Genomic DNA, 26,619 nt, shown 5'->3' with positions numbered 1-26,619 from the left:
AGTTGAATTTTTAAAATACACCTACAGGGTATATAAATACACACAGTATGCCCAGATCACAGTGCTCCCCTCTTCTGAGCAAACGTATTGTAAATTTGCATAGAAATTAATGTCTAAGTAGGCTAAACGACATAATTGACAAGCAATTAGCAATATTATGGAGCAGGGACCTAATGAAGTTTCAGTGGCTGTGCCAACCTAAGAATGATCACTGCTTAATTATCATATTAATGAAGTCATTAGTTGTCACTTAACTTAGATGACAGGTAAGGTAAGAATGTCGTGATCCTACAATTTCCTCGGCAAATGTGTATTCAACACTAATTACCTCCAAGTTCAGATCTCATCTGAGAAAGAGCGACACATGCTTGAAATGAGAAAGGGACCGCCAAGGCATAAACATAGATGATACGCAGAAAGAAAAAAAACAATGAGGTTTATTGAATCATTGACTAAAGCATCTTCAAGGTCACCTGAGGACAAACAACACAAATAAAGAACGGGCAGCAGATGGAAGCTCCATCTATGTGGGAGCGAGACGCACTCTGGTTCGAGAGGGAGCTGCAGTGGGCACTAAAGGCTAACACAAAAACACATTTCCAGTAAACACTATGGCATGATTAGGCCAGGGAAAAAAAAAAAAAAAACCTCAGATGGGTCAAATGAGCATTGCGTCTCCAGGTCCTCCCACTCCCAGAGTCTCTTCTTTCATTCCAATTCATTTCAATTACCCAGTCATTCCCACCTTCTTCCCCATGTCCCGATTAGCTCAGTCTGGCAATTTACAGTTGATCTTGCCTCATCTAAGGCAGAGCAATGGTGGAGGCAGGGAGTCGAGCGGTAATGGAATGAAATGTCACTCAGTTGTTGCCTTTGTCACAAAGATGCTGAGAAGAGATGGGAAGGGGCTGGAGAGGTGTCGTTGGTAGGTGAAAAGTTGTGTGTGTGTGTGTGTGTGTGTGTGTGTGTGTGTGTGTGTGTGTGTGTGTGTGTGTGTGTGTATGTATGTGTGTGAAGTCACTGGTGCTTCTTTGTTAATGGAGAGAAATATGGTGGCCTGCTTCTGTGTCCCTCTTGTCCAGCCATACAGTTGTGGGCGTCTCCACCATGACCAGAATAACTAACACGGCTCCTTTTCCTCCACCTTGTACCAACCAGTGCTCTCGTCCTCATCAAGGCTTCTTCACCTTTTTGACCGAAGACGAGCTGGACGCAGACTCTCTCCGTTTGCGCTGCAATGTGATAGACAAAACAATCACATCAGGGTCTGGCAGGGATATTCTACTCCGTCTGGGATATTCTACCCCCCCCCCCTCTTTTTCAACCAATTTGAAAACACAAGTCCTCAATACCTTCCTGTGCTTAACACTTTCCCTCTGTTGGCTGGGAAAATGTGAAGACATTTGTACAAGCCTGGAGTCACCAACTGTTTGTTATTATCAAACAGCACAGATCTTTATAATAACGATGTCCTCTGACCAGCTGTCTACCCATCGAGTTAAAGATGCAACACAACTTTAACGTTTCTAACAAAAGTTTTGTTTTTGGATATCGTCACCCAATGTTTTTGTGATGGTTTGGAAGAGTTTGTATCTAAGCTGTGCAGACTTACTGAGTTGGGGGTAAGTGGTGCTCCTACAACATCAATAATCTGCTCCTTGGCTTCCACCTTGATGTCGTCTGCACTGGGCCAGGACTGAGCTTCACCCCCTGGGGTGGATGCTGTAGTGCTGTTGGTGGCATTGAGTTCCCCGCTCTGTGTTGTGGCGGCTAGTGCAGCCGCTGTGATTCCACTACACACGCCTCCGCTGCCGGCCTTCAGCAGGGCCTCATAGCGATGACGCAACATCTGTTGTTCGTACTCACAATTGCTGTGTGCCTGCTTTAGCTCATACAGAAGCACCAGGTCGCTACGCAGCTCATTGAACATCTGAACAATCTCCTCTGTGGGCATTGGGTTAAGATCTGGATCCATAGAAAGACACAAGTGCAAAGAACAATGAAAATTAGATTGAACCGCTTCGATTGAAACACTGCAAAACTAGTTTAGAATTGTGAGTTTATTATGGTGGGTAGAAGATGAGAATGCATGTAGATAATGTAGATAGTTACCTTGCTAGTCAGTCTAGCCTGATAGACAGGGTCAATGCCTGCTGTTAAACTGCACTGTTCTCTTTTCTATTTGTACAGATTTCAAAAGGATCTTTCCTTTAAATGGCTTTTATACAAATAAAGAAAAAAAAGGTGTATGTTTTCCTTTATTGCACCATATCTGGACCCCTTAATATTTAATTTAGTATCCTTTTATTCTACGTCTGTTGCAGAGAGTTTAAAATGTAAAACTTTGAAAGGTTAGCTGATTTCTAATGTTTATTCACACTTACCCACTCCTTGCTCCATCAGAATCTGCTCAATGGCCTTGATCTTCTTCTGGCCAACAGAGCTTGGCAGTTTCATCTGAATCACATACAAACACACAGAGAGACACACACGCCAACACACACGGGTGTGATTCAAGGTGCCGGAGATATTAGGATAAACAGCTCCACCTTGGGGCTTTTAATTCGTTTGAAATGCACTTCAGCGGGCCAGATCAAAATGTCTTTATCCACTGAACTCTGTCTGACTGATTAGCTAGAGGGGTACTCCACTCCTTTAGCAGTGCTAATGCATTTTCCATAGAGAGCGGCAGCTCCTCATCAGTCTTAAAGATGAATAAGAGTCCCCTTGCTAGGTCTTACAGATATTAGCTAGTCACTAACAGAATTAATCATCTCACTGCTAATGAGAGATAGCTGGGCTCAAGTCAGACACTCTGGTTTCTCACATACATCAACTGCAGGGTCAAGCTTCGCTAAATTGTCTTGATATTAATAGTGGTTTATTCAAAACTTTAAATTTAAATTCATGCTAAGAAAGTTTAAATGTAATTTTTTAACATCAATCCAAATGATAAATAGCATAGTACAGAGAAAGTTCTTAATACAGAGTTATTGGATTATTTCTGACTTCTGTAGTTTCAGGTTTGTTCTTTGTTTCAAATTGGTGTTTTAGGTTCTTCACTAGTATTAGAGAGCCAAAGTCAAGCATTAACCTGAAGCTGTGTTTCAGAATACTCTTTTTGTAGTTTAAATACCTCAATAGGATCTAGTTATACTCACCCTCTGACTGCGCAGTGTGACCCCTGCTGATTTGAAGTCAGGGAACTTGATGCCTGCCGTCTCTGGAACAGCCTAAAGAAGAAGAAATAATTGATGAGAGACGATATATTGCACCACTGTGAACTTTGGACAGACCTGAAATGTAAAATTATTTAAAATGTATTACGGGATAAATGCAGGGAGTCACCACACAGAGACAGAACAGCCCCCACAGTTTCTCTGAGACACAGCTGCTCCATCAAAACAATATAAAATGATGAATACAAAATAATGACATTGAGCTGAATCTTCAATATTTCAGTGTACTATTGGTCTGAATGAGCACCATCATGAGGTTGACAGCTGTGACATCTCAATAATGAAAATAACTTTGCTTCTAATGACACTTTAACTTGTCGGTAAATATTTCTCAGGTATGAATGGTTTGCTTGTGCTTGACTTCGCTCCTTTTGTAAGAGTGTATATCATACCGGTTTTTCTGTTTCTCTTTTTTGTGGGAGCTTCTTCTTGGATACCCTCTTTTCAGCTCGTCTTAACTCTGTGGTTGTGTCAGCTGCTTTAATGAGTTTCTGCAGATCCTGGGCCTTCTTCTCACGCTCCTTCTTCCTTGTCTCAATCTTCCTAAGCTCTTGAATGAGATATTCCTCTTCTGCCACCTGCAGGAAAAACAAGAGAAGTGCAATCTTAATATCTTAAAGGCTGACAAACATCTTACAAGTTTTGGCAATATTCTTTCCTTTTTTTTTTTTAAATAAAAAGCATTACTAGATTGACAAATAAAGTTATAGTTGGTTAATGCTCGGCCTGATGTTTATCATCCTGGCTAGGCAATATATAAGCTATGAAAGCTTAACAGCAATATAAAAATCCAAATCAATGCACAAAGTTACTAACTTGTTCAGGTGTGCGATTGAAGAGCTTCTCCAGTTGCTCTTTACGGCGCCTTTCATGGCCAGCATCAAAGATGTAGATCTTGGGCTCTGTCCCTGAAGCTGCGCGGACCTTGGTCAGCTTACCACAAATACTATAATACCGTTCTTTCAGGTCCTCCACAGATCGTTTCTGAAAGGCATACATGGAAGAATGTCACAAAAAAAATTGTGCTTTAACTTTTATTTGTATACGTCCCCAGTGAAAGGGAATGTGAGATTACCCTATATTGCTGGTGGTCGTAACGGTCGTGGACAACTACGAAGCGCAAGTCGAAGCGCTTGCACAGGTCAAACAGGTGGTCTGTCTCTGCTTTAGTCCAACCATCGTCATGGAGATGCACCTGATATTCCTGCTCCGAGTACACTGGTATCTGCACTGTCTATAAAGGCAGACAGGAGAACAGAGTAAATGAGTGTATAAGTCTGAAAAGGAGAAGATGACAGAAAACGGGAAGCTGTAAAAATCCATCCTTTGTTTTTGACTGCAGTCATCCCTACCTTGTTGAAGCGTGCAAAAGGGTAGTCCTTGCCCTCCTCTGCCACACGTCTCCAGTGGTGGAATATAGCCCCATCCCTGCGAGCCGGATTGGTGAAGGGCATCCACTTCCAGGGACGCACTTTTTTACAGCCGAGCTTGGCTTTGACTGTCCTGTAGCCCTGAGTAGTATCACTGGGCAGCAAAGGGGGGGCATCTCTGTGGATTAACAGGAAATCAAGTCTTTGTTAAAGGAAGGGTGCAAAATATGTGGAAAATCTGCTTTATTGATGTCGTAACTTAACCAGCTTTATTAGGATATTCAGCACATACAGGTATGCAACATAAGAACACAAAAAAGCAAACACCTTTGCAGAGTGCACAGGAAGAAATAATTAGTACAAGTTATCAGCCTCAGACAAAACACACGCTGCAAAACAGACAAGTGACAAGCTCACAGTGAGGCTTTAAAACCTTCCACTGCTCTACCGGGTGAGCATGCCACTCGCTGTATTGTCATTAGTCATAATTCCTGATTTACACATTAGAAAACAAAGAAAGCAGTTGTCATTTTCTCTGCCTTTTCTGAATCTAAGATGAACAATCTTTATCCTTGGATAATGGTCAGTAAAGTCGTTATTACACACTGGACTTGAATCAAAACCTACAGGGTAATTCAACACAGATATTTAGGGCAAACTCAAAACGTGTTACATACTTTTTATCTGAATAGAGCAGAGCATAGACCTCTCGGTGCATTCCCTCAGGTCTCTTGAAGGTCAGCGTTTCTGTTGACTTCTTGGATTTTTTCTGAGACAGGTGATGGAGAAATTGGTTACTTATTTTAAAGAATACTTTTGGTAATACTCTCAAGCACAGAATAGCAACATAATCTCAGTTTTGTTGTAGGAATGGCATTTTTTTGTTGTCTTTTAATCCCATAGACTGTGTAACTCTTTAAATATTGAGTAAAATGTGGGTAAATTACATGGGCATCATTATGGATATCCTCTGAGTATCTCTCACCTTGTCTGAGTTGATGAGATCTTTCTTGCTGATGGGCCCGTCATTTTCTCCTCCAGTCAACTCCAGAATATCCCTAACATCAGCACCAGTACCCATGATTAACAAATTGTTGATTAACGCTTCTCACAACCTGTCAAACGTGAATGCTGGTCATTCATTCATAGGCGCACATCCAGTAATGCGGTACTGTACAAAGAATACGCTCTTAGCTTAAAGCTAGCGCTAACGTCATTTCTAAGACAACCGTTACGTTAATTTTACACCGAGCCGCAAACAGTCAAGTAACGATTTCCCTACGAGTTGTTTCCGTAGTGTTACCGTGAACGTTTCGACCATACGTGAAGCAACAGAGACAGTTATTAAGAATATTCAGAAGCTATTGTTAAGGCTAGGTGAGAAGCTAGCCGACAGCCACAACTTCCGTCCCCGCTGATTTCGTCGTGACGACTCGTCTACTCAGTAACTGACTGTTGCCCCCGTGAGGTCTGGCGGCGCACTGCAGATTCTTGTTTTTATTTCCCATATACAGCATAAGAGGATAAATTACAACAGCAAGTAAATGTCCTGTATTTAAAAAAAAACCTTACTCAAAGTATAGTACCAAATGTAAAATATAAAATCTAATTATGCAGTCTAATTCCAGAGTAATGTATATTATATTATTGGCCAACAGTGTTGAGGGTAACTTGTTACAAAATCAACGCGTTACAGTAATATAGTTCTTTTAGCGGTAACGGGGTAATATAACGCGTTACTAATGATATTTCAGTGATATATTACTACAGTTATGTCATGTAACGCATTACAATCAATGTTACCGACCAAAGTGAAGCGTTTATTGTTGTTTTTTTAAGAACCCATGCACACCAACATGACCATGTTAATATAGGCTCTGTGTGTGTAAAGCATATAAGTTCTTTGTTCAGTCTCTGTGTGACTGAAATGAGTCATATTTCATAGGCCTAATGATGAAGCCTAATCCTCCGTGCGCTTTAATTTATATTCTTGAATCACATATGTCCATGCACTCCTTGTTCTGTCGACTATAATGAAAAGGTAAAGAAAAAGAGTTTTATTTTTCTTGTCAAGTCATTATAGGCTACATTATCAAAGGTATAGGTCTATTGTGTTTCATATGACTAAGCTACAATTTAAATGTTTTATTTCTATCTCATAATATATTAGACTTTGATCCTTTGCCTGCCTGCTCATCACTGTGTCCAAGGCCATTCCTTTATTTCAAAAGATCGGCTATTTCATTGTTCTATAGAGGTTATTTGGGCGTTTTGTTGTTTTTGTTTAAAAAGTAGTGTAATAAATAATATATTACTCTATGTAGACAGTAATATCGTAATGTAATACATTACTTTAAAATGAAAGGAACTAGTAATAAGTAATATTACATTTTGAAAGTAACTTGCCCAACACTGTTGTCCAACTGGTAAAGAGGGAGCTCATTTTATTGACTTGATATTTGGGTGGCTTTGGGAAATTTCCCCGAGAATCAATTATTCATTTATTTATTTATTTTAATCTATAAAAATACATAATGAAAATGTTGTTGATTACAATTTGTATTAATCTGAATTTGCAAAGTTACTAAAGTTATAAGTGAAGTAAAAAGTTTGAAATGTGGTGGAGTAGAAGTGTAAAGTAACGGAAAATGTAAATACCCAAGAAAAAAAAGCAAGTACCTCAAAATTGTATTTAAATTCATTATTTGAGTTAGTGACTTTCCACCAGTTTGTCTGCATCTCGGGCACTGTTTTATTCTGAAAATCCCCAGCCGTGATGACTTTTACTTTTGAAAGCACCGGATGTGCACCATTCTGTCCGCGGTTTTAAAAATTCCCAGCATTCGTTCATCTCGGCCACAGACTACTCTCCGCCATTTTCGTTAGCTGGTGTCGCAGAAGTGGTCGGTGTAGTCAGCGACATTTTTTACCATTAAGGTCACTTTTGAAGGCGTTTGACTCGTTGATATCAACGGAGATAGTCTGATACATCACAGTTTAATTTAGTAAGATCCTAAACTGCGCAAGAAGATGTCCGAGCAGGCTGAAACTACTACCGAGAAAGTAGGCCCGCCGCAGCAGCAGACGCCGCCACAGCCACAGCAGCAGGAGCAGCAGCAGCAACCGGCGGCGTAAGTCCATTCATCAAGGGTCCTTTGTTTGCGCTCACTAGCTAGCTATAGCTAGTTATGTAGCTAGCATTAATGATCCTGATCCACGGAAATGTGCGACCAGTTTTAACTGAAAATATCCCCGCAGATGCATCCTGAATAGGAGCTATTTGCTAACGTGCTCTATGTTGTTAAATTTCGTTGTTATATGCGTTGATCCACACCGTGTCTTTGGGGCCCGTCTATTTACAGGGAGAATCCATCCGTGTTACGTAACTGAAAGCAACTAAAAGATAGGGATAATTAACTACTTGTTGATGCTGAATAACGTCGTGATTTTCCCTTTCTATGTGATCGCAATTTGACTGTAGACATTGTGATTGTGTAACATTAAATACTGTAGGTCGATAGGCCCACTAAGTCCGAAGAGCGGCCTTACCATGCGGCTTAAGTTAACTGCGATCATCTTGAGGGCAGACCATTGCAGACTGAGTTCAAAGCACTAACTGCATTTAAGCCTTTCATCTGTTTTTAGTATTATTAAAAGTAATTTTTAAAATCTTTTTACAAACTTACTTATTAGAATAGTTTTTTTTCTCATTAAGAAACCCCTTTAGTTTCACTAACATTACCGGATTACAGCAGTGGGCTCATTGAGGCCCATCTGAAGGAGCAATGGCCAGATACAAAGTCAAAATCGTATAGCTTGTGTTATGTTTTCATTTAAGTTAAGGGGTTATATGTACTTAGCAATTGTGTCTGCAGTAATTTTAAACTTACTTTAGTGTTGTGTTTTAGCTCTGGACTTGCTTGTAAAAACACCTTGGCATACCTGTATGAATTATATTGTTTGTTTTTACTCACTTTTACTCTCTGTATAAATTGATCTCTTTACACAGAGAGGGAGCAGTGAATGGGAAAGGGAAGCATGAGCCCAATTCCAGCAGGAAGGAGAGGCCCCAGAAGAGAGGTGGAGGCGGGCGCTTCGAACCCTATGGCCATGTGAACAAAAGATACCGTGTCTTTGTCAGCAACATTCCCTATGATGTGAAATGGCAAGCCCTCAAAGACCTGATGAAGGATAAAGGTAAGGTGTTTGGATAAAGGATTGACTCAGTCACCTTTGGACCTGACAAAAGTTGCAGTATCCACGGTCATTTTGTTTGACCACTGCAGCTTTGAAGAGCTTTTGAGAATTTGTGAAGGGACTTAAGTTGTACAAAGTTGATTGAGATCTTGTGGGTGTTATTTGGAACAAAGGTTTTGGATGAGTTTCTCATTTGTCTGTCAACTAAGGAGTTGCTGCAGACTTGCACAAGTGCTTTGAACCTGGGTGTTAGACTGAACATTTATTCTCCATTGAGATTAATAAAACCTATTTGTGGTTTTTGTGAAGTGGAGGTTGCACATTTGTAAAGTCGGTTCACTAATGTGACAATCCAATGGCTTGGGACCATGAGTGGTATAATGAGACGATTTTCTTCTAGAAATGCATGAAAAAAATTTCACTACAGAGCTATAATGTAATGTTGCCCAGAAACGGGGAATAAGTTGCTCTCAATTAATGGTAAAATCTGTGGTCTCATGATTCATATACAAGTCCAAATTTTGTGTCAAATTAAATTTGTGACGCATCAACTTTGAATTTTTAGTAGGGATTCGCCTGAAGTTCTCAAATGTACAATATGGATTAACATGTGTTGTTACTCATGTGAAAGTACTTTTATGGAGTACTGGAATACAATAGATGTATCATAAGTAATGCACTTAACTTGGCATTTACTTGTAGTTAAAGCATGTGTTAAAGGTACAATCCTTTTTCAGAAGGAGCGCCTTGTATTCGTTGTATGACAACTGACTGTGGAGTTAAATTGCATTTTCTTTTTTAGGTGTGACCGTGACAAGCAAATGTTTTCTCAGCAGATCTCCATGTTGTGCCAAACACAGCTATGCGTTGGGGATTTTCTTTGGGGTACAGGTCTACAAAATGAAGCAACTTCTTATGCACTGTCCTTGACTCTAGAGGTTTGTTCACTGATGTCCATTCGTTGAACAGACACGTGATCGGAAACAAAGGCGTGGCAGTGGTCGACGCTGAATCAAAATTCTGATATTGTGCATTTCAGGAACAGGTCAACTTCAAGAATATGTTTGCCATTCTTTCCCGTAGGAGATTATGGTTAGTTTTCTAGATGTATGTTTCCTCTTAGGCTCGGCTGATGGACGAATGCATTGATGAATGAACCAGAGGTTCAAAATGGCGACATATGACTTATTTGTATGCACAGGTTTGACAATGAAATGGGCTGAGGGATTGAACAGGTTCTGCCTACTTGAAATTATTTGATCAATTATCTCCAGGTAGAAGGTGTTGTTCACGGCATTCTATCCAAATAGGAAGGCAGATGGCCATTTCAACAGTTGTTGTCCTCAGTCTATTGCTTTTGGTGCTGCGGGTGTAATCAAGGACAACAAGGACAGGCTAAGAAGTTTCCCTTATTTTAAAAGACCCAAGCTTGCTTTTTGTAGACCTGTACCATATTGTGCTGCTGCTGAGGTGCTGGGGGAAGGCAAAGGACTGGCAGTCTGAGCTCACTGTCACCGGCCGCCCTACTTGTGTTCTGCTCTAAACCCCAATTGTTCTCTCGGCTTCTCTCCCCTTGGTGTGTGTCGTCTCTGGAATCTGATTTGTAGTGGGTGAGGTAACGTACGTGGAACACTTAATGGACGCAGAAGGCAAATCGAGGGTAAGTGCAAATACATACAAATAAAAATATGAATAATCCTAGACAAACCTGTGTTTGTCAGCTTTGGTTTCTTTACTTTCATAGTTGGGAATTGTTCAGACACATAAACCTTGTGGAGTGTGTGAGATGGTGACATGCTGGAGGCGTGTTCTTTTTGGTGTCGTCTGTGGCACTGACTTGAGGTCATCCTGAGGGTTGATGCTCTTTTAACTTGACTACAGCTTTCTTTGTAGCCAATCATGTGGGATCGCAGTAGCTGACAATGTCCCTTGGGTTGCTGGATTTGCTCCTCATGACCTTAAAGGGTCTAGTCTGCAAGAGGTTGTTACAAGGTTGTTAGATGGTGGTTAAATGTAACTCATTCCGTAGAACTGCTTTACTGGAAAAGTTACCTCCAATATCTTAGAAGTGGGGAATCCTATCACACTGTGGATTTTCTGCCCTTTGGATGTTGGAAAAATACTGTTTAATATTCACCAGACTTTCCTGCATTGTGTTAGTGGCTGATAAGAATGTGATGTCATGAATGTAATTTTATTTGGAAGCAGAGTTGTGACCAAGGCTGTAGGCTTGTGTGATGTTGAAATATTTATTGTGCATGAAATTTTCAATTTTTGCTTAAATTTGTGTCAATTCAGACACCAGATCAAACCATTGCTTTTACTAATTGAAATATTCTTTGCTTCTCTTGGTGCGGCCTGTTCTGATGTCTTCCATCAACAAAGGGTTGTGCGTAAGTAGTTTCAGTCCACCTTTTCCTTTTGTTGGTGTAAATGCTTGTGAGTCAGACAAAAATGTAAATCTAACTTTGTTTGTTAACCAAGTTGAAAACGCATGCCACCAATGTTGCTTTTAACTTTAAACTTTTGCACAGTTTGGTTATCATTAATGGTGGAGGTTGTTGTTTGTTCTCACAGGATGTATATTGTCTATTTCTCTCAGTGTTGTTGAGTTTAGGACTGAGGAGCTAATGAAGAAGGCAGTGGAGAAAGTCAACAAGCACAACTTCAATGGGCGACCCCTAAAAGTGAAGGAGGTAGGCCTCAGCATGAAAAACAAAGAGCAAAAAAGATGCATTGATATTTGTGGATTTTCCAGAGTCATATTTTCATTCTTTTTGTTAGGACCCTGACGGTGTGATTGCTCAGAGAGAAATCAACAAGTCTCAAGGCGGAGGACCTCCAGGGGGCCATGGTGGAATGGGAGGAATGGGTGGAATGGATCGCATGAACATGGAACGCATGGGCCCTGGACCAAATGGCCCAATGGTCAATATTCCTCCAAGCTTGATGAACAACCCCAACATCCCCAACGAGATCATCCATGGTCTCCAGGCTGGCAGGATTGGCAGCACCGTCTTTGTGGCTAATGTGAGGCTTGCAGTTATCCCATTGTATTTTTTTAATGCCAAAAAACCCAAATGTATGGAGATAGGAAAGAAGCAGCAAATCGATTGAAGAAACTGTAGCCAGTAATAATTAGTATTTTAATTTATAAAAATTACTTGACTGACAAACGGTCGTTTGTGCACAACTGTATTAAACATGTTAAGAAATCATAGTTTGGTATGACTTGCCTTTGTGTCCTATGAATAAACAATTAACCATTTCTCATTGCTCCTTGTGCTTCCAGCTTGACTACAAAGTGGGCTGGAAGAAGCTGAAAGAGGTTTTCAGCATGGCGGGCATGGTGGTGAGGGCTGACATTCTGGAGGACAAAGATGGGAAAAGCAGAGGCATGGGCACAGTCACATTTGACATGCCCCTTGAAGCAGTCCAAGCTGTCTGTATCCTTTTGTGAAATGTGGCTGGTTTGAATATCATCTAGGTGTATGCATTGAATGTTAATGCAGTGAATCACATTGTTTTCAAACATCTCCTGCACGCCTTCCTTAATGATTTCACAGCTATGTTCAATGGGCAGCTGTTGTTCAACAGAGTCATGCACGTCAAACTGGTATGTTGCTTAAACCTCCTTGTACATTGGATGACATGATTGGAGAGCACACTCTGACTGCTTTTATGTGGCTCTTTTTTCAGGATGAGAAGTCCCTACCAAAAGATTTTGGACCTCCTGAGAGAGCCCCTGCTCTTCCCCGTAAGCATATGTTTGAGTTCTTCCACCGCTTTTTTGATACTAAAGCTAGTAATGCTGTAGATATGTCTATTGTTATCCATTTCATTTCTACAGAAAACCTTTCCTGTGTGGACTATTCTTAACTTTATGCTCATTTTCTCTGCCCAGGTGGCCTGAGTGGTATTGGTTTGGGCCTGGGACCTGGTGGCCAGCCTATCGATGCTACCCAACTCAACAGAGGAGGCGGAGGAGGAGGAGGTGGTGGTGGAGGAATGGGCAACATGGGCCCTGGAGGTAACTAGCCTTGGAAAAGTTGTTTTTGTTAAACACTTGAATATAAGTCACCAGGAAAATCAATGGCTTAACACTACCCTTCTCACTTGTAGATATGGGTGGAATGGGCTTTGGCAACATGGGAGGAAGCCGTATGGGAGGAGGAGGAGGAGGAGGCGGCGGCGGCGGAGCTGGAGGAGGTACGTTCAAGTGGCTGCGGCCATTACTGTATTCGCCCAAACTGTTGTATTTTCTATTTTGGCAAACTCAACACTTCCCTTAACTGTCAAATTAAAACGGTACAACAATTCATGACATAATCCCAACCAAGTCCCTGAAATATTGTTACTGGTTAATATTTACAGGAAGCTTTTGGCTCCAGTACAAATGGCTTATCAGTGAGAGGCAAAATGCAATCAATAAAAGACTGAGTGTTGAGACTAGGTTATCATAACGCATCAGATTTCCATACCTACCCTGTCCATCTGATTCTGGTTGTGCCTCCTTCAGTTGACTTTTTTTCTCTGTTCCAGGAATGGAGAACTTCGGAGGAATGAACAACATGGAGCGTTTTGGTTCTTCAGGGATGGGCAGAATGAATGGTAAGGAAATATTTTGTCATGGGTTAAGCAAGCGTGGAACTCTTTCACGTTATGCTGGATGTTTCTAATGGTTTCATCTCTTGCATTGTCAGAGATGGACCGTGGGATTGGTGGTGCTTTTGACAGGGAGTTTGGGCGAAATGAAATGGGAATGTCTCGCAATAGTTTTGGAGAATCCTTTGAAAGAGGAATGGGTTAGTATTTTCAGGATTTTGTTTGAAATTCCTCTGATAAGTACACTGTTGAGCTTCATTAGATGTAATGATCACTTCAGCTTCTAAGCTTTCGTTTTGTTTCGTTCACTCTGTTTTATAGGAAACTCCCTGGGTATGGACCGCATGGGCTCTGGAATGGAGCGCCTGGGAGCTGGCATGGATCGTATGGCAGGAATGGACCGGATGGGTATGGACAGGATGGACCGCGTATCTGACCTGGACAGGCTGGGTTCTGGGTTCGACCGGATGGGCTCGGGGTTGGACCGGCTGGGGCCCAGTATGGACAGGCTTGGACCTGGCCTGGACCGTATGAGCTCCAGCATGGACCGCCTCGGCCCAGCTGGGTTTGACCGCTTGGGCCCGTCTGGTTTGGATCGCATGGGTTCTAGCCTGGACTTTGGCTCCCCAATGAATATGGAACGCATGGGCAACACCGGGCTTGACAGAATGGCCAGCAGCTTTGACCGCCTCAGCAATACTGGAGGACTCGATCGCTTCTCCTCTGGTGGCCTTGACCGCATGAGCTCTGGCATGGATCGGATGGGTTCTGGAGGCGCTGGAGGTCAGTTTGATCGCTCTGCAGACATGGATCGTGGATTTGGTGGCAATTCCTTCGGAGGAGCTGGAGGGCCTGGAACTGGTGGAAGCAACATCAGGAAGGGATGCCAGATCTTTGTCAGAAATGTAAGTATTTATCAACAGGGTAGTTGAGTGTAAATCGTTTAAACGGTATCTTCTCACATATGATTGAAATTCATTTTGAATTGATTTTGTCTTTCAGCTGCCATTTGACTTCACCTGGAAGATGCTGAAGGATACCTTCAATACATGCGGTAAGAGTGGCCCTAGTTCTGTTGTATGTGAATATGAAATTAACCATTATTGTTGGCTGTTTTTACATTAAGACGACTTCTAACATAAGTACTTTTGCTTCTGCAGGCATGGTTCAGTATGCTGACATCAAGATGGAGAACGGCAAGTCTAAGGGTTGTGGTGTGGTTCGCTTCGACAACCCTGAAACCGCTGAGCGTGTCTGCCGGACCATGAACGGCTATCGGCTGAACGGAAGAGAAATTGATGTTAGGATTGATAGGAATGCATAAGTGATTTATCCGCTTCACATCTGACATTTCATTTAGTCTGTAATGTCAAAATGTTCTGTATCATCCGAATTGCCCTTCAGCATACCATAATTCAGTTGGTTTGTTTAGATATTCGTCACGGTGAAAATGTTGTTTTAGTTAGTAATTTGTAACAGTGAATGTGTTTTAGTTCTTGATCAAATTTTACTTTTTTTAGAGACCAAATTTTTAATTTTTTTTTTTTCTGTCATGCTCACTTGTCATTGCCTTTGTTCTATAAGGTGTTTTGATAAATAAACCTCAATATTTGAAATCGTTTGAGTTTTTGGTGTGTTTGTCATTACCTATCAATAAAGTAAACTTGCCTGGGGAACTGTGGAGATCATAAACAAACAGCTTTGTTGTGATTGATGTATTGGGTCCAAGCTAGTCACATTAATATTTGATAACAGTTTTACTTGTTTTAATACAAGAAGGATGTTCATATAGATCCTAGTTTGAGCCAAATGACAATAGATACATTGATTATATAGATACATTTAGTATATATACAATAGATGCATTGTGTGTGTATATATAGTACATGGAGTTGAACCACACGGGGGAAACGATGCTTTGGCGGCAGTGTACCAGACCCGCCTCCTGGATGTGGAAGGTCACACCACCGGAAGAAGGTCATAAGTATTACATTCAAGATGGCGGCCCCCTTGTGCCAGTGTTATCAGGTGAGACTTTTTGTGTTAAATATCAGCTTTTAAACACCACGAAATAATAAAGGGAGAACTCGAACGATATTTCTGAACTGCCATTATCACTACTGACTGCAAGTATCAACAAATGTCACTCTGAATTGGCGGCTGATGTAGCGTTAGCTAGCTAAGTTAGCTCTGTTGTCCAGCCGGTGTTTGAACTTTTGACGAAATCTTTTTCTAAATCTTTTAACATATGTTGGGACTTTTACTTCATGTCTAGTAATGAACAGAGTTTGTCACCAGTGTTATTTTATGTGTTTTGCATTTTCTTGGACACATTCTCATAGTGTACGCCGACTTTTCAGCTAACTTTGACTGATATCAATGACATGCCAAACTATGAGCAGTTTGTCTCAGGTGCTGCTTGGTTACCGAGCAGTCTACTAACGTCTGAGGGTGTCTTCGTATGTCTCCAGATATGTGTAAGGAGAGGCTTGGTAGCTTTCCCTTCATCTTACCTGCTCCTTCACAACAGACCCAATGTCTACAGGATACGAGGGATCCCCACATGCTCCTCACAGGTACGAACACTCTGGATATGCCTCTCTGTGGAGAGGTTTACTGATATGAGGCCTGCTGGATTTACAAACTCCAGCAAACCTCACACTGGTTTCATTTAAAAAAGACTTATTTATCGTGACTTTGCATTGTCAGTCACCAATATTAGGTACACCTAGCTTAAACTAATGCAGTTTGATTGAACTACTCTAGTCATGCTTGGAGTAAATTAATTGTGTGCGTTGTTTTTTTATTCGTACCAACAAGGTGCCTCAGTCAGCCCTTCTGCAGGCCCGGTACCTGTCAGGGGAGAGAGGTGGGCGCAGAAAAGGTTTCCTGGGGGAGTTTCTGGACAACCTGAAGCAGGAGCTTAACAAGAACAAAGAAATGAAAGACAACATCAAGAAGTTCCGGGAAGAGGCCAAAAAACTGGAGGAGTCGGATGCATTGAAACAAGCCCGAAGGAAATATGTTAGTATTTGACCACACACACACACCCACCCGGCATTTCTATCCGTCATTATGAATTAACTAGTTTGAGGTCTTAACACACACCCCTGTGTCCTCGTCAGAAAACTATAGAGTCTGAAACAGTGAAGACATCTGAAGTTCTCAAGAAGAAGCTGGGAACCATCTCTGAAACAGTTAAAGAGGTAAAAGTGATACAAATCTCGATCAGATGCAGACTTTCATATGACTGCCATACAATAGATAGGCCACTCTAGTTGTTCCAGCCATGCCTACAAGTTGTGTGTGTGTGTGGGCAGGGTCTAGAGGAGGTCAGTCGTACTGACTTTGGGAAGAAAATCAAGGAGGGAATGGAAGAAGCGGCCAAAACAGCGAAGACCTCTGCAGAGAGCGTCTCTAAGAGTGGAGAGATGTTGGGCAAGACTGGCGCCTTCAAAGCAATATCACAGGTATGGAGTCCCTGTGCTCATATAACGCAGATGTATGCCCTTGTTTACCAAAAGTTAAATTGTTTTTGTCGGTTTTTGTTTCTCTTCAATAAAGTAAGGATAATCTCAAGCTCTTTAACAAAGAGTGTCCAAGACAGTCAGCTGAAAATAAGTAGATTTCAATTTGATACCTTTTTTATGGCATGAAAACACCAGCAGCTGTTATTCAATGATGTTTCACTTAATTACCAATTGTATGCACTTCTCATTCTCGTCTATTCTGCTGTGAGAGCAAAAAAATCATATTCCATTCATAGACTGGCTCTCAAAGATTAAGGATAAAGTAGGAAAATAGTTATGTACCTTCACATCTGTTCATAGGGCATGGAGAGTGTGAAGAAAGAGATTGGTGACCTGGGGCACACTGGCCCTTATCGACCTCCCGCCAGACTCAGGAAGAGGAGTGAGTTCTCCTCAAAAGGGGCAGGGGATGATGGCAAGGTCTTCGAAGCCAACGAGTACGTGAGTGCCCTCTGCTCTACCCTGATACTGAGAGGGGAACGCCCCTCAGGTTCAGAGATAGCTATTATCACTTATATAGCTTCAGACAGTCTAATGATTCATATTAAAAATACGGAAAGTGAAACTGACTCAAAGATGAAACACTGTGACATTTTAGACATCATGCTGTTTTTTTTAGAATAGAAGTAATGTGTCTCAAATGTGAACCTTGTTAGATCTCCGTGTTTCCTTTACATTTAGTTAATTATTCTTGCTGTAAATTCTTCCCTGGGTAATTATGGTTAAATGTGATGGTAACCATGAGTGCAGCATGTCAACAAACACACATGCGTTTCCCTCGGCCTGTTGTTCTAAGTTTTACTTTGTGTGTTTTGTCAGGGAAGCTATGGGTGTGGTGCTCCACAAAGACTCAAAATGGTACCAGCAGTGGAAGGACTTTAAAGACAACAATGTGGTCTTCAACAGTAAGGACCATTTTACCTCTTCTTTTTCTGTCTCTCTGTATCCTTGTTTCTTTACTTACAGTCAGCTTTTGACTAGTGCACCTGCACATTTCTTGCACACAATTGATATGGGAGTCCAAATTAACTTGCATCAAATCAGAGGCTTTAAATAGGCAATTTGTGTGGGGGAAAGAGTCATATTTGAATTTAATATCATCATTGCTGAGTAGTGGTTAAGTTAAAGAACATGGTGGGCTTAGTTGAACAGTTTGCAAGAAGAAGAAGAACAAGAGGACTTTGTTTGGGGGAATCCATTTTATTCAGGCTGTGATGCCGCTGTTAATGAATTAATCTAGGAATAGTCCAATGATAAATCTGATGAGATTATATGTTTGTGCCCAGGCCTGCAGGATGACTTGCAAAATGTTTCTAAGCATCTATGCACAACAGCCTTTTGCTGGGCCTCAGTTTTTGACCTTGTCTAACCAGCGGGCTGTTTATGAACCTGCGTGTGTGTGTGTTGCAGGGTTCTTTGAAATGAAGATGAAGTATGATGAGAGTGACAACGCCCTCATCAGAGCTACTCGCACTGTCACCGACAAGATGACTGACCTCATAGGTGAGTGTCTTCTGGTTTGATAGTCTACATTTATCATAATAGGAGGTCTAATAATGGTTTTAACAAAGACACAGAGGTGATGTGTTCTTCAGGATATCTATAGTTACATATAAATTCTGATTCATTCTTTATATTCAGTTATTCTATACCTTTAAGATATTTCGGGGGTCAGGATTTCTTTCAATTTTTCATAAACGCAGATGTCGTCATAACTACATTAATAAATTTGTAGTATTTATATTCAGTGATATGTAGTCGAGACAGAGGGAAAGAAAAGGCTCAAATTTTGTAGTTTGAGCATATTTACCTCAGAAAAATACACAAATACGAGTAATTTTCCAGCTGAACCTTCAGAATCCTGCTTTTACTGTGTATTTTCCTCCATGCATATGTGCTCATATGTTTTCAACTGCTCATAGGTGGGCTGTTTTCTAAAACGGAGATGTCTGAAGTACTGACAGAGATTTTGAAAGTGGACCCATCCTTTGACAAAGATTCTTTCCTTATGCAGTGTGAACGAGATATCATCCCCAACATTCTGGAAGTACGTTGGACTGGCACCCTTTTCTGTGTTATTGACTCATTTTAGAGAAAAAATGTATGAATATATCAAGTTTTGATGATTTTTCCAACAAGAACTGTTTCCATTTCTGTTTTTATTTTTTTTAAGCAACATTGAATTAGAGTAGATGTAAGTTTGTAACACTGATGAGGATAAGAGATTACTTTATGGATAAATAAAAAATTAACCCTAACCCATAAAAAATTAGGTCTTGATTTACTTGATTTCTCCAGGAAGTTCTTTAAGCTGGTGTTTGCTCTGTCTCCATGCAGGCGATGATAAGAGGGGAGCTGGAAGTACTGAAGGACTGGTGTTATGAAGCGGTATGACCTCTCTCACACTCTGACTCTGATCTTGAAGTGCTAAAACACAAATGCCTTTTTGTTATGGCTATGTAAAGCTATGTAGTTGACTGATGACATTGGTGCCGTATTACCTTTGGGTCGGGAGCTCTTCATTTAATGTTTGGTGACAGTCTTCTTTTTCTGCAGACATACAGCCAGCTGGCACACCCAATTCAGCAGGCCAAGGCCATGGGACTTCAGTTCCACTCTAAGATCCTGGACATCGACAGTATTGATGTAAGCAACTCCCGACTACACTACACAAGATTAATAATGAAGTATTGGCGCTCCGTGACACTCCCTAGGTTTTTCTTAATCCCTGAAATTCACTGTTTTAGAATCAATACAGGCGTGTTGGTGACCATTCAAAGTGCCTGAAATTAATGATTAGCCTCATGCGACAGCTGGTAATGTAAATAATATTACTGGCTAGATTTTTCTTAACTTGTTTTCAATGAATGACTTTATTTCTAACCAAAAAAAAAAACATTACGATATATATTCTAAGAGCTAATAGATGCTACTTTTCTTATGAGAATAATGACAAGGCTAACAGACAGCTAGTTTGGAGCCTTTTTAATGCACGATAATATTTGCTTTGATGTAAATAGCTTGTTGTTAGAGTCGTCTGGATATGGTCATCTACAGGGTAGTGGTGCGCTGATCGACCCAGAAATGTCGATACTTCCGATCCCAAACATTTCTATTCCTGATAAATTTTCAGATTAAAAGATCGATATCCAAACTCAGTGATTTGAGCACATTTGTGTTTTATCATCAACAGGGACACGATGCAAAATTACTACACTACCACCAGGATCTAGTCTAAATGATATACAATTGATAGGTACTACTTGTTTCATTCTATGGCTCTACAAATGCATAAGATGCCTCTGATGGACTACATATTTTTTGATGGCTCTTGTGTGGAGCTTTTTCACTTCTCACGCTATATGTGATGTGTGGTGGTACTGTGTCAACACCACACACCTTGTTAAGCATCTGAGATTTATTCACAACATAGAATATAATGAGGTTATGCAATGGCGGTCTAAAGAAGCAAAGAAAGTCCTTTGGCACTGGCAGACATTATGAAGCACAGAGAGAGAGCGAGAGTAACTATTGGGAATGCTTAATGCTGTCACCGACCTTTGGAAAGTGATTTATGTTTGTCTAGGTTTGTGTTGCTCTTCAAACAACCAGAATTTCCTCACATTCTCTACAGAAGCTGTTTTATTAAGGTATCATATTGGTATTGGTGATACCAGCCTGGGTTTTACTTGGTATCAAATCGGAAAGGAAGTCACATCATTACTGCAGGGACAAAGTTGCAAATATGCTAAATCAAAGTATACAAGCAAGTCAAGCAAGTATCAGTGCTGTCAAACATCTCTAAAAGTTCAGACTGTTTAAGTCCTTGCAGCACAACTTCTGTATTTTTAAATATCTCAAGTCGTGGTAAAGTTGTTAAATACTTGCATACCATAAAAAAAAATCACATGTGTTGGTTCAGTTTAAGAATATATGTGTCCTCTTCTCCAGTTGGCCATGGGGAAGATGATGGACCAGGGTCCGGTGCTGATCATCACCTTCCAGGCTCAGTTAGTCATGGTGATCCGAAACCCCAAAGGAGAGGTGGTGGAGGGAGACCCTGTAAGTAACACACATGTGCACACACACACTTTGATTTTCTAGAATCAGCATCTTAAAAGACGAAATATGTAAAAAAAATTAGCATCCATATAACATAATAGAAAGCTTCAACTGTAAATTTGTCATCATCCAACTGTGTCAGAACTTCTCATAACTGTGACACCAAGATAATCTTATGAGACAATAAATCCACCTTTTACTATTTGTTCATGGCCTTTATTTCTTCAGACCCACGGCCCAGACTAAAGCTTTATTAGCTGTAAATCGGCCGTGTTGGTCAGGGACACCTGTGATTGGTTAAAAGGTCAAGGTATCCACTCAGTACCATGCAGTTGGCATCTGCCCAGTGTTCAGATTAAAAGACTCCTGCAAAAGGATTAATGGTGGATGTACTGTTCTCCCTGTGTTTTATCACCCGGATCCAAATGTCTGGACATCAAATGACGACTCCGCCTTTATGGACTACAGTATTTAGTGACTCCTACACCCAGATACTCACTGTTACTCCTCATCTGGTCTTTAAATTTTTTCGCCACTTTCAAACAAATGGGGCATCTGTGTATTGAGGAGTCACGGTCTCAGACAGATAAATATATAAAAACCCAACATGGCTTACTGTGCATCAGGCTTAACATAACAACAAACTAGATGTTTATATTTGGTTTTGTTGAAATAGTTTTCGATTAAGAAGACAAACTGAACAGTCAAGAATCTGTTTTTCTCCCCTCAGGACAAAGTTCTCAGGATGATGTACGTGTGGGCTCTGTGTCGAGACCAGGAGGAGCTCAACCCAAATGCTGCCTGGAGACTACTTGACATCTCTGCGTCTAGCACTGAACAGATCCTCTAAGACTCTTTGAGACGTACAAAATACTCTCAGCCTGGAAGGGAATATACAGTACCTGAACGGACCCTGTAGCAGACTGAGAAGAAAGTTGTCAGGGGAGGAAAGCCCATGGAGACGAGGGGACAGACAAGTGGGACATGGGCTCACTCCACAACGGAAATATCGTGGAGTTGTGCTGCTAGATGCTAGGTGCTGTCCTCTCTTTTTTTTTTTTTCACTACACTTGCTTTGGTTTCAATTGCTGCAATCCCTGGTACTTGTTTGAATGCCTAACTATTCCTCAGGCTCACACAAGGGGGCAGTACACCACCAACAACTCACATCCACTGTGCACTGTGTGCAGTGTCTGTACGGCTGTTCATTAATTGAAACTGCCTCTTGGCATTTAAGGGATGAATTAACATATTTAACTTGGGTTCATCTCTTTCATTATGAATTTCATAAAAGAAAATGTGGAAATTAAGGGAGCTGATGTGTAACTGAGCCCCTGAACATCAGGTTGGTGTTTTAAAGACGTCTTGGCCACCGTCCTCTGTCCCATTAGTCCCTTTTACTCCATCTCCTCCTGTCTGAGATGTTATAGGTTGGTGGCTCTCCTAGATCCTTGTTTGTACGATAATTGTCCGATGTAATTGTTAAACTTGTGAGAAAGTCTATATTTATTATGAAAAATAAAGATGACCCCTGTTTTTGACACTAGCAGACATTTTTTAAAACAAATTTCTATCAGCTATTTTTACCTTCTACCCTGCAAATGGTTAAGTTTCTCTTCTGATGTGGGAATACAATGTGATTCCTTTTAGGGCAGTTGCAAATGTTTTTTAAATGAAATCCTCTAGTGGGATTTCAGTGTTTGCTATAATATTTCCTTGGGGAAAAAACGCTGCTTCAGATAGATTTTTATGCAGTTGCATTTCCAGAGCAGAGTTAGAGCACTCATTTGCTTTGAGTGACATTGAGCTGCCAGAATTTAGTGAACATGATTGAATGATTTTGACAGCGTTCTTGGTCTTGGAGACACCCAGGAACACAAATATCATCTCTTACCTGCAACAATTTAGAGTAAAATTAAGATTTGTCTTTACCTCAGTGTACATTCAGCTTTCAGTAATGACATTAACTCTTTGTGCCATCGTACAGTTCTGTTCGCAGCTCTCTGATGACATGACCTTCAGTGTTGTGGATTATAAGTCACTGCTACATGTGTGTAATGTGCCATGTCGTCACTCCACAATCCAGAGCCATGTGGCTGACAACCCAAACCTAATCTCCTGGACAAATAAAATGACTGAGGTTGCAAAGGCTAACTGGCACGCATTTCACCAAATGTCACCAATAATCTATTAGACATCAGGTGTCAGATCTGTCCTCGCGTGATGGTGATGGAGGTTACCTCTGCTGGCTGTGTGGGCATATTTATTCCACTGTTGCGTATGGCTCCATTGACGAGTCCTTTTGTTTCATAGCAAAGATGCTCACAGCTCATTACAAGTCATTTACATGCACCGATTTAATGGTGTTTCATTTTGTGTTGGTCACCAGCTCACCTCTCATTTGTTGCAGGCAAAGGTCAGTGAATGTAGTTATCAAACAAAGCTGCGTCACATTGAGCGTTTTTCTCTCGTCACCCATTGCTGCATTGTCCTTCTCTGCATTCTGCCCATTTTCCGTCTGTAAGATGTCACTACCTTAATTAAAATGTCTGAATTGCTATCACCTTGACAGCTCTTATTTTGTGCATTTGTTTTGGTCTGTTACATCCCGTTAAAGGTGAATTCTTCTATTTTTAAACCTGGGCCCTATTTTTTACATGTTTTGGTGTGTAAATGATTCATACCTACCAAAAGTTTTGGAATCGGTCCAGTAGATGGCCTCATCTGGCAGCTGCAACACTGCTGCAATGGCTCCAATTTAAAGTTGCATCTGCTAAAAGTGCTTGTTGAGGTTATTCTAAGTGTCTAACAACAGTACAATTAACATTTCCTACAGAGACGTAGGACGAGATCTTTTCTTACATTATGAGTGACGAGACACCCAATGCCAGCTGACGAGAACGCACATCAGGCACAAAATGCCATAAATCCTGTCTGTCATTGTCCAAACATTTTATGAAGTTTAAATCATTCATACACCAAAACATGTAAATATAGGGCCACTGTTATATATACCAGAATTCCCTTTTAAATTCTTAAAAGAGTAGAAGAAATCTCTTTAACACAGTGCTGGAACCCCCAGATGCTTCATTCAGGACACATGCTTCACTTACAGTATGTCTGAGATACTTCTGGGTGCAGGGTGCAGATGAGAGGGCGTGATCACACTACAGTATCTGTTCATCGCCCATGGCAGCAGTCCGACAGCTCAGTACAGATGGTGGGATGCGGAGCAGCATGCAGTGTTGCATTAATTCGGACTTGCCTGCTCTCACACAGCAGGATTGATTGCAGCGGCCATGGGTGTGAAGGCAGTGGGTGGCTTTACATAAAAAAAGCTCCCATGTTGTGTATGCCTGCATGTGTGCTGTACTGCATCCATCTGTACATGTAGACCAGCAGCTCCACTGTTCCTGGGCTGTCCTGGATGATGGATCCTCTCTGTTACTGAGCTGTGCTGAGGTTGCAGCTCCCCAATGTGGTGCTCATCGCTCAGGATGCACCCCCACATCTCACACACACAAAACTCTGAACAGGTATTCAGAGGAGCCACCCTGGAGAATTCACTGCTGGGGAATGTGGTCAGCTGGATCCGATCAGACACCTACTGACCAAGAGAAGATCTGACTCACATGCTGGTGAGTTTGCAAGGCTTTTAACATTGAGTTGCCATAGGATTGATTCACCTACCTCTAGCAGTGTGATAATCGTCTTGCTTTATATTTCTCCCTGAAGGCAGTATGCTGTTCCCTGCTGGTTGTTCGAAAAGTGTTTGTTGGTGCAAACACTGGATGTCACACATGACATGAATTTCCTGACACACATGATACTAAACGACAATGTTATTGTCCAACCAGGCCAGAAAATCCCCCCTTGGTTTCACCAGATACAGATGACAACACAACATTGATCCCTTTTTGATCACCAGGGTTTCTCTGTAGCAGCCAGGGGGAGCAAGTCAAACTCGGTATGGAGGGGATGTTCAGTGTCACCAATGAGGAAAAAGCATTCCTGAGGTCATCCAAGAAAAATGAAGGAATAATAATAGATTAACGCTCAAGTAGATGCTGACAAACCTGCGACACGTCAATTCCTTAACAAGAAAATGGATTGAAATATTTCGAGCTTAGTACAGTGTTTGGACGTATTGAAAATGTCATTTGACAAGAAAGTCCCTGCAGGTAGATTTTCATGACAAGGCATCATGAAAATGAAGGTAGTTAATCAATCTATGCTGTAAGATTATGGATTGGAAAATGTTTGTTAGAAATCAGCTGGCAGTTTGTCAGTTGTTTACAGAGTCGATCGATCCAGTTCATTTCATTCACCCGCGACTCTTATGGTTCTTTTGGTTTCAGACTCAGTCAGATGAAGGATCAGTGTATTCAGACAGATTAGACCTGTATATTCAACTAAACAATCCCTCTGCTCCTGCAATCTCTGTGCTGTTACGGTATGGAGATGGGGGATGCATTTTGGTCAATTTGTTAACAAAGGGGGCTGGCATCCCCACTCATCCTCCCTCAGATCAGTCCTATTTTTAGTTGATTTCTGAGTCTAATTGGATTGTAGGTCTGGTCCGCTGCCATCCCAAAGCGTCTTTAATGAGTTGTGAATGAGACTCAAAAATCACTTTTCTTACAAATAGGAACATTAATAAGATCAACTCTTCAAATTAACAAACTAGTATGGTTCTTTAAACTACTCAGATTTAAAGGTCCCATATTGTGAAAAGCGAGATTCCATGTCTTTTTTAAAAAATTATATATAATTATATATAAGCCGGTCAGACAGAGGGTGAATAGAGGTTATGCAGCAATTCAGTTTCAGAAAAATTATGTGTTTTCTGAACATTAAAGCATGTAAACATTTTTTAGTAGACAACCAAAATAAAAGTATGAAAAAGACTAGCATAATATGGGACCTGTGAACCTAACCTTAACAACTACGGCTAAAACAAACTCCAGATATAACCTTTACTTATATAAATGGAGCTTTACCTCAACTCATACACATGTGACAAAGATCCATACAGCTCTTCAACAGATTACCATTGTTTTGTTTTTTTTGTTTTTTTGACTGGTGAGTGACGCAAATCTACCCGCCACTTGCATATTTTACCTGCAGTTTGCTGGTGCTGGTGCTAATTTTGTATCCTGCATGCACATGGGGGTAGTTAACGGTTGTGTGAAGTGAACTCAGCGGGGATATTGCTTTGACTCACAAATACACGGAATACAAACGTCACTGTCTGAAGAGCAACGAAGGTAACAGCCATGCAGCTGGCCAACCGGGGGCTACTCTCACATGTATATGTCCTTCCCCGGATGCACACACACACAGGAGTGATGTCAGGTCAAGTCTCAGGGAAGTGGGGCAGAAGTGTCACATAGATTTTCTCACTTGACGGGTGAGTGCTGACACCCCGTCGTGGCCTGGGACCCAGGTTGGCAGCTGCAGCAGGACTAGCAAGTTGAGTGATAACAGCTCAAGAGTAAAAGAACTTCGACAAACAAAAAATATAAACAAATCAGACATCATAAAACATGATCAATGTGGAGACAAGAATTTAGCAAGCATCTTAAAGTGTGTTAAAAGCATCCCCATACATTTTTT

At 41.1% G+C, this 26,619-nt stretch overlaps 3 protein-coding genes across 5 annotated transcripts; 2 read left to right on the top strand and 1 right to left on the bottom strand.

Annotated features, from left to right (window-relative positions):
• Positions 1–419: 419 nt before the first annotated feature.
• dmap1 (DNA methyltransferase 1 associated protein 1) lies at positions 420–6,053 on the bottom strand. Its single transcript, XM_084354721.1, has 10 exons — positions 5,595–6,053; positions 5,287–5,378; positions 4,592–4,787; positions 4,315–4,473; positions 4,056–4,223; positions 3,632–3,817; positions 3,162–3,233; positions 2,385–2,457; positions 1,613–1,965; positions 420–1,232 (listed from the first exon to the last, which is right to left on the bottom strand). Exons 1-10 carry the CDS (start codon positions 5,688–5,690, stop codon positions 1,173–1,175), a joined length of 1,455 nt encoding a protein of 484 aa, XP_084210847.1. The 5' UTR covers positions 5,691–6,053; the 3' UTR covers positions 420–1,172.
• A 1,392-nt stretch (positions 6,054–7,445) lies between these two features.
• On the top strand, positions 7,446–15,030 carry hnrnpm (heterogeneous nuclear ribonucleoprotein M). 3 transcript variants are annotated; one of them, XM_084354712.1, is made up of 15 exons: positions 7,446–7,740; positions 8,619–8,806; positions 10,414–10,470; positions 11,384–11,502; positions 11,591–11,836; positions 12,099–12,252; positions 12,373–12,422; positions 12,506–12,563; positions 12,711–12,836; positions 12,929–13,015; positions 13,349–13,417; positions 13,510–13,611; positions 13,733–14,316; positions 14,414–14,465; positions 14,572–15,030. In XM_084354712.1, exons 1-15 carry the CDS (start codon positions 7,640–7,642, stop codon positions 14,733–14,735), a joined length of 2,157 nt encoding a protein of 718 aa, XP_084210838.1. In that variant the 5' UTR covers positions 7,446–7,639; the 3' UTR covers positions 14,736–15,030. The 3 variants fall into 3 exon arrangements, with proteins under 3 accessions (XP_084210838.1, XP_084210837.1, XP_084210836.1); XM_084354710.1 differs by lacking the exons at positions 7,446–7,740; positions 8,619–8,806; positions 10,414–10,470 and adding an exon at positions 10,490–11,199 and having other exon boundaries at positions 11,409–11,502; XM_084354711.1 differs by lacking the exons at positions 7,446–7,740; positions 8,619–8,806; positions 10,414–10,470; positions 13,510–13,611 and adding an exon at positions 10,488–11,199 and having other exon boundaries at positions 11,409–11,502.
• A 304-nt stretch (positions 15,031–15,334) lies between these two features.
• Positions 15,335–22,544, top strand: timm44 (translocase of inner mitochondrial membrane 44 homolog (yeast)). Its single transcript, XM_084354722.1, has 13 exons — positions 15,335–15,439; positions 15,883–15,987; positions 16,232–16,435; positions 16,537–16,617; positions 16,732–16,881; positions 17,242–17,378; positions 17,761–17,846; positions 18,352–18,444; positions 18,864–18,988; positions 19,279–19,329; positions 19,498–19,587; positions 20,893–21,003; positions 21,734–22,544. The coding sequence occupies exons 1-13, from the start codon at positions 15,410–15,412 to the stop codon at positions 21,851–21,853; spliced, it is 1,383 nt and encodes a 460-aa protein (XP_084210848.1). The 5' UTR covers positions 15,335–15,409; the 3' UTR covers positions 21,854–22,544.
• Positions 22,545–26,619: the final 4,075 nt, after the last annotated feature.

Source organism: Pagrus pagrus (assembly GCF_965226575.1).
Source record: "Pagrus pagrus genome assembly, chromosome: 6".
In the NCBI taxonomy this organism is placed as follows: Eukaryota; Metazoa; Chordata; class Actinopteri; order Spariformes; family Sparidae; genus Pagrus; species Pagrus pagrus.
The sequence above is the reverse complement of the archived record's forward strand: the minus strand, read 5'-3'. Positions and strand labels throughout refer to the sequence as shown.

What these genes read in the sequence shown, in the direction of transcription:
- dmap1 (XM_084354721.1), bottom strand. Translation starts at nt 5,690, where the DNA reads ATGGGTACTGGTGCTGATGTTAGGGATATTCTGGAGTTGACTGGAGGA. An exon ending in ACGACCACCAGCAATATAGG is followed by an intron (nt 4,224 to 4,314) that starts GTAATCTCACAT and finishes TATGCCTTTCAG; the next exon opens with AAACGATCTGTGGAGGACCT. An exon ending in CACCACTTACCCCCAACTCA is followed by an intron (nt 1,233 to 1,612) that starts GTAAGTCTGCAC and finishes ATCACATTGCAG; the next exon opens with CGCAAACGGAGAGAGTCTGC.
- hnrnpm (XM_084354712.1), top strand. Translation starts at nt 7,640, where the DNA reads ATGTCCGAGCAGGCTGAAACTACTACCGAGAAAGTAGGCCCGCCGCAG. An exon ending in AGAAGGCAAATCGAGGGTAA is followed by an intron (nt 10,471 to 11,383) that starts GTGCAAATACAT and finishes TTGTTCTCACAG; the next exon opens with GATGTATATTGTCTATTTCT. An exon ending in GAGAGCCCCTGCTCTTCCCC is followed by an intron (nt 12,564 to 12,710) that starts GTAAGCATATGT and finishes TTCTCTGCCCAG; the next exon opens with GTGGCCTGAGTGGTATTGGT.
- timm44 (XM_084354722.1), top strand. Translation starts at nt 15,410, where the DNA reads ATGGCGGCCCCCTTGTGCCAGTGTTATCAG. An exon ending in AACAAGCCCGAAGGAAATAT is followed by an intron (nt 16,436 to 16,536) that starts GTTAGTATTTGA and finishes TGTCCTCGTCAG; the next exon opens with AAAACTATAGAGTCTGAAAC. An exon ending in AGGTGGTGGAGGGAGACCCT is followed by an intron (nt 21,004 to 21,733) that starts GTAAGTAACACA and finishes TTCTCCCCTCAG; the next exon opens with GACAAAGTTCTCAGGATGAT.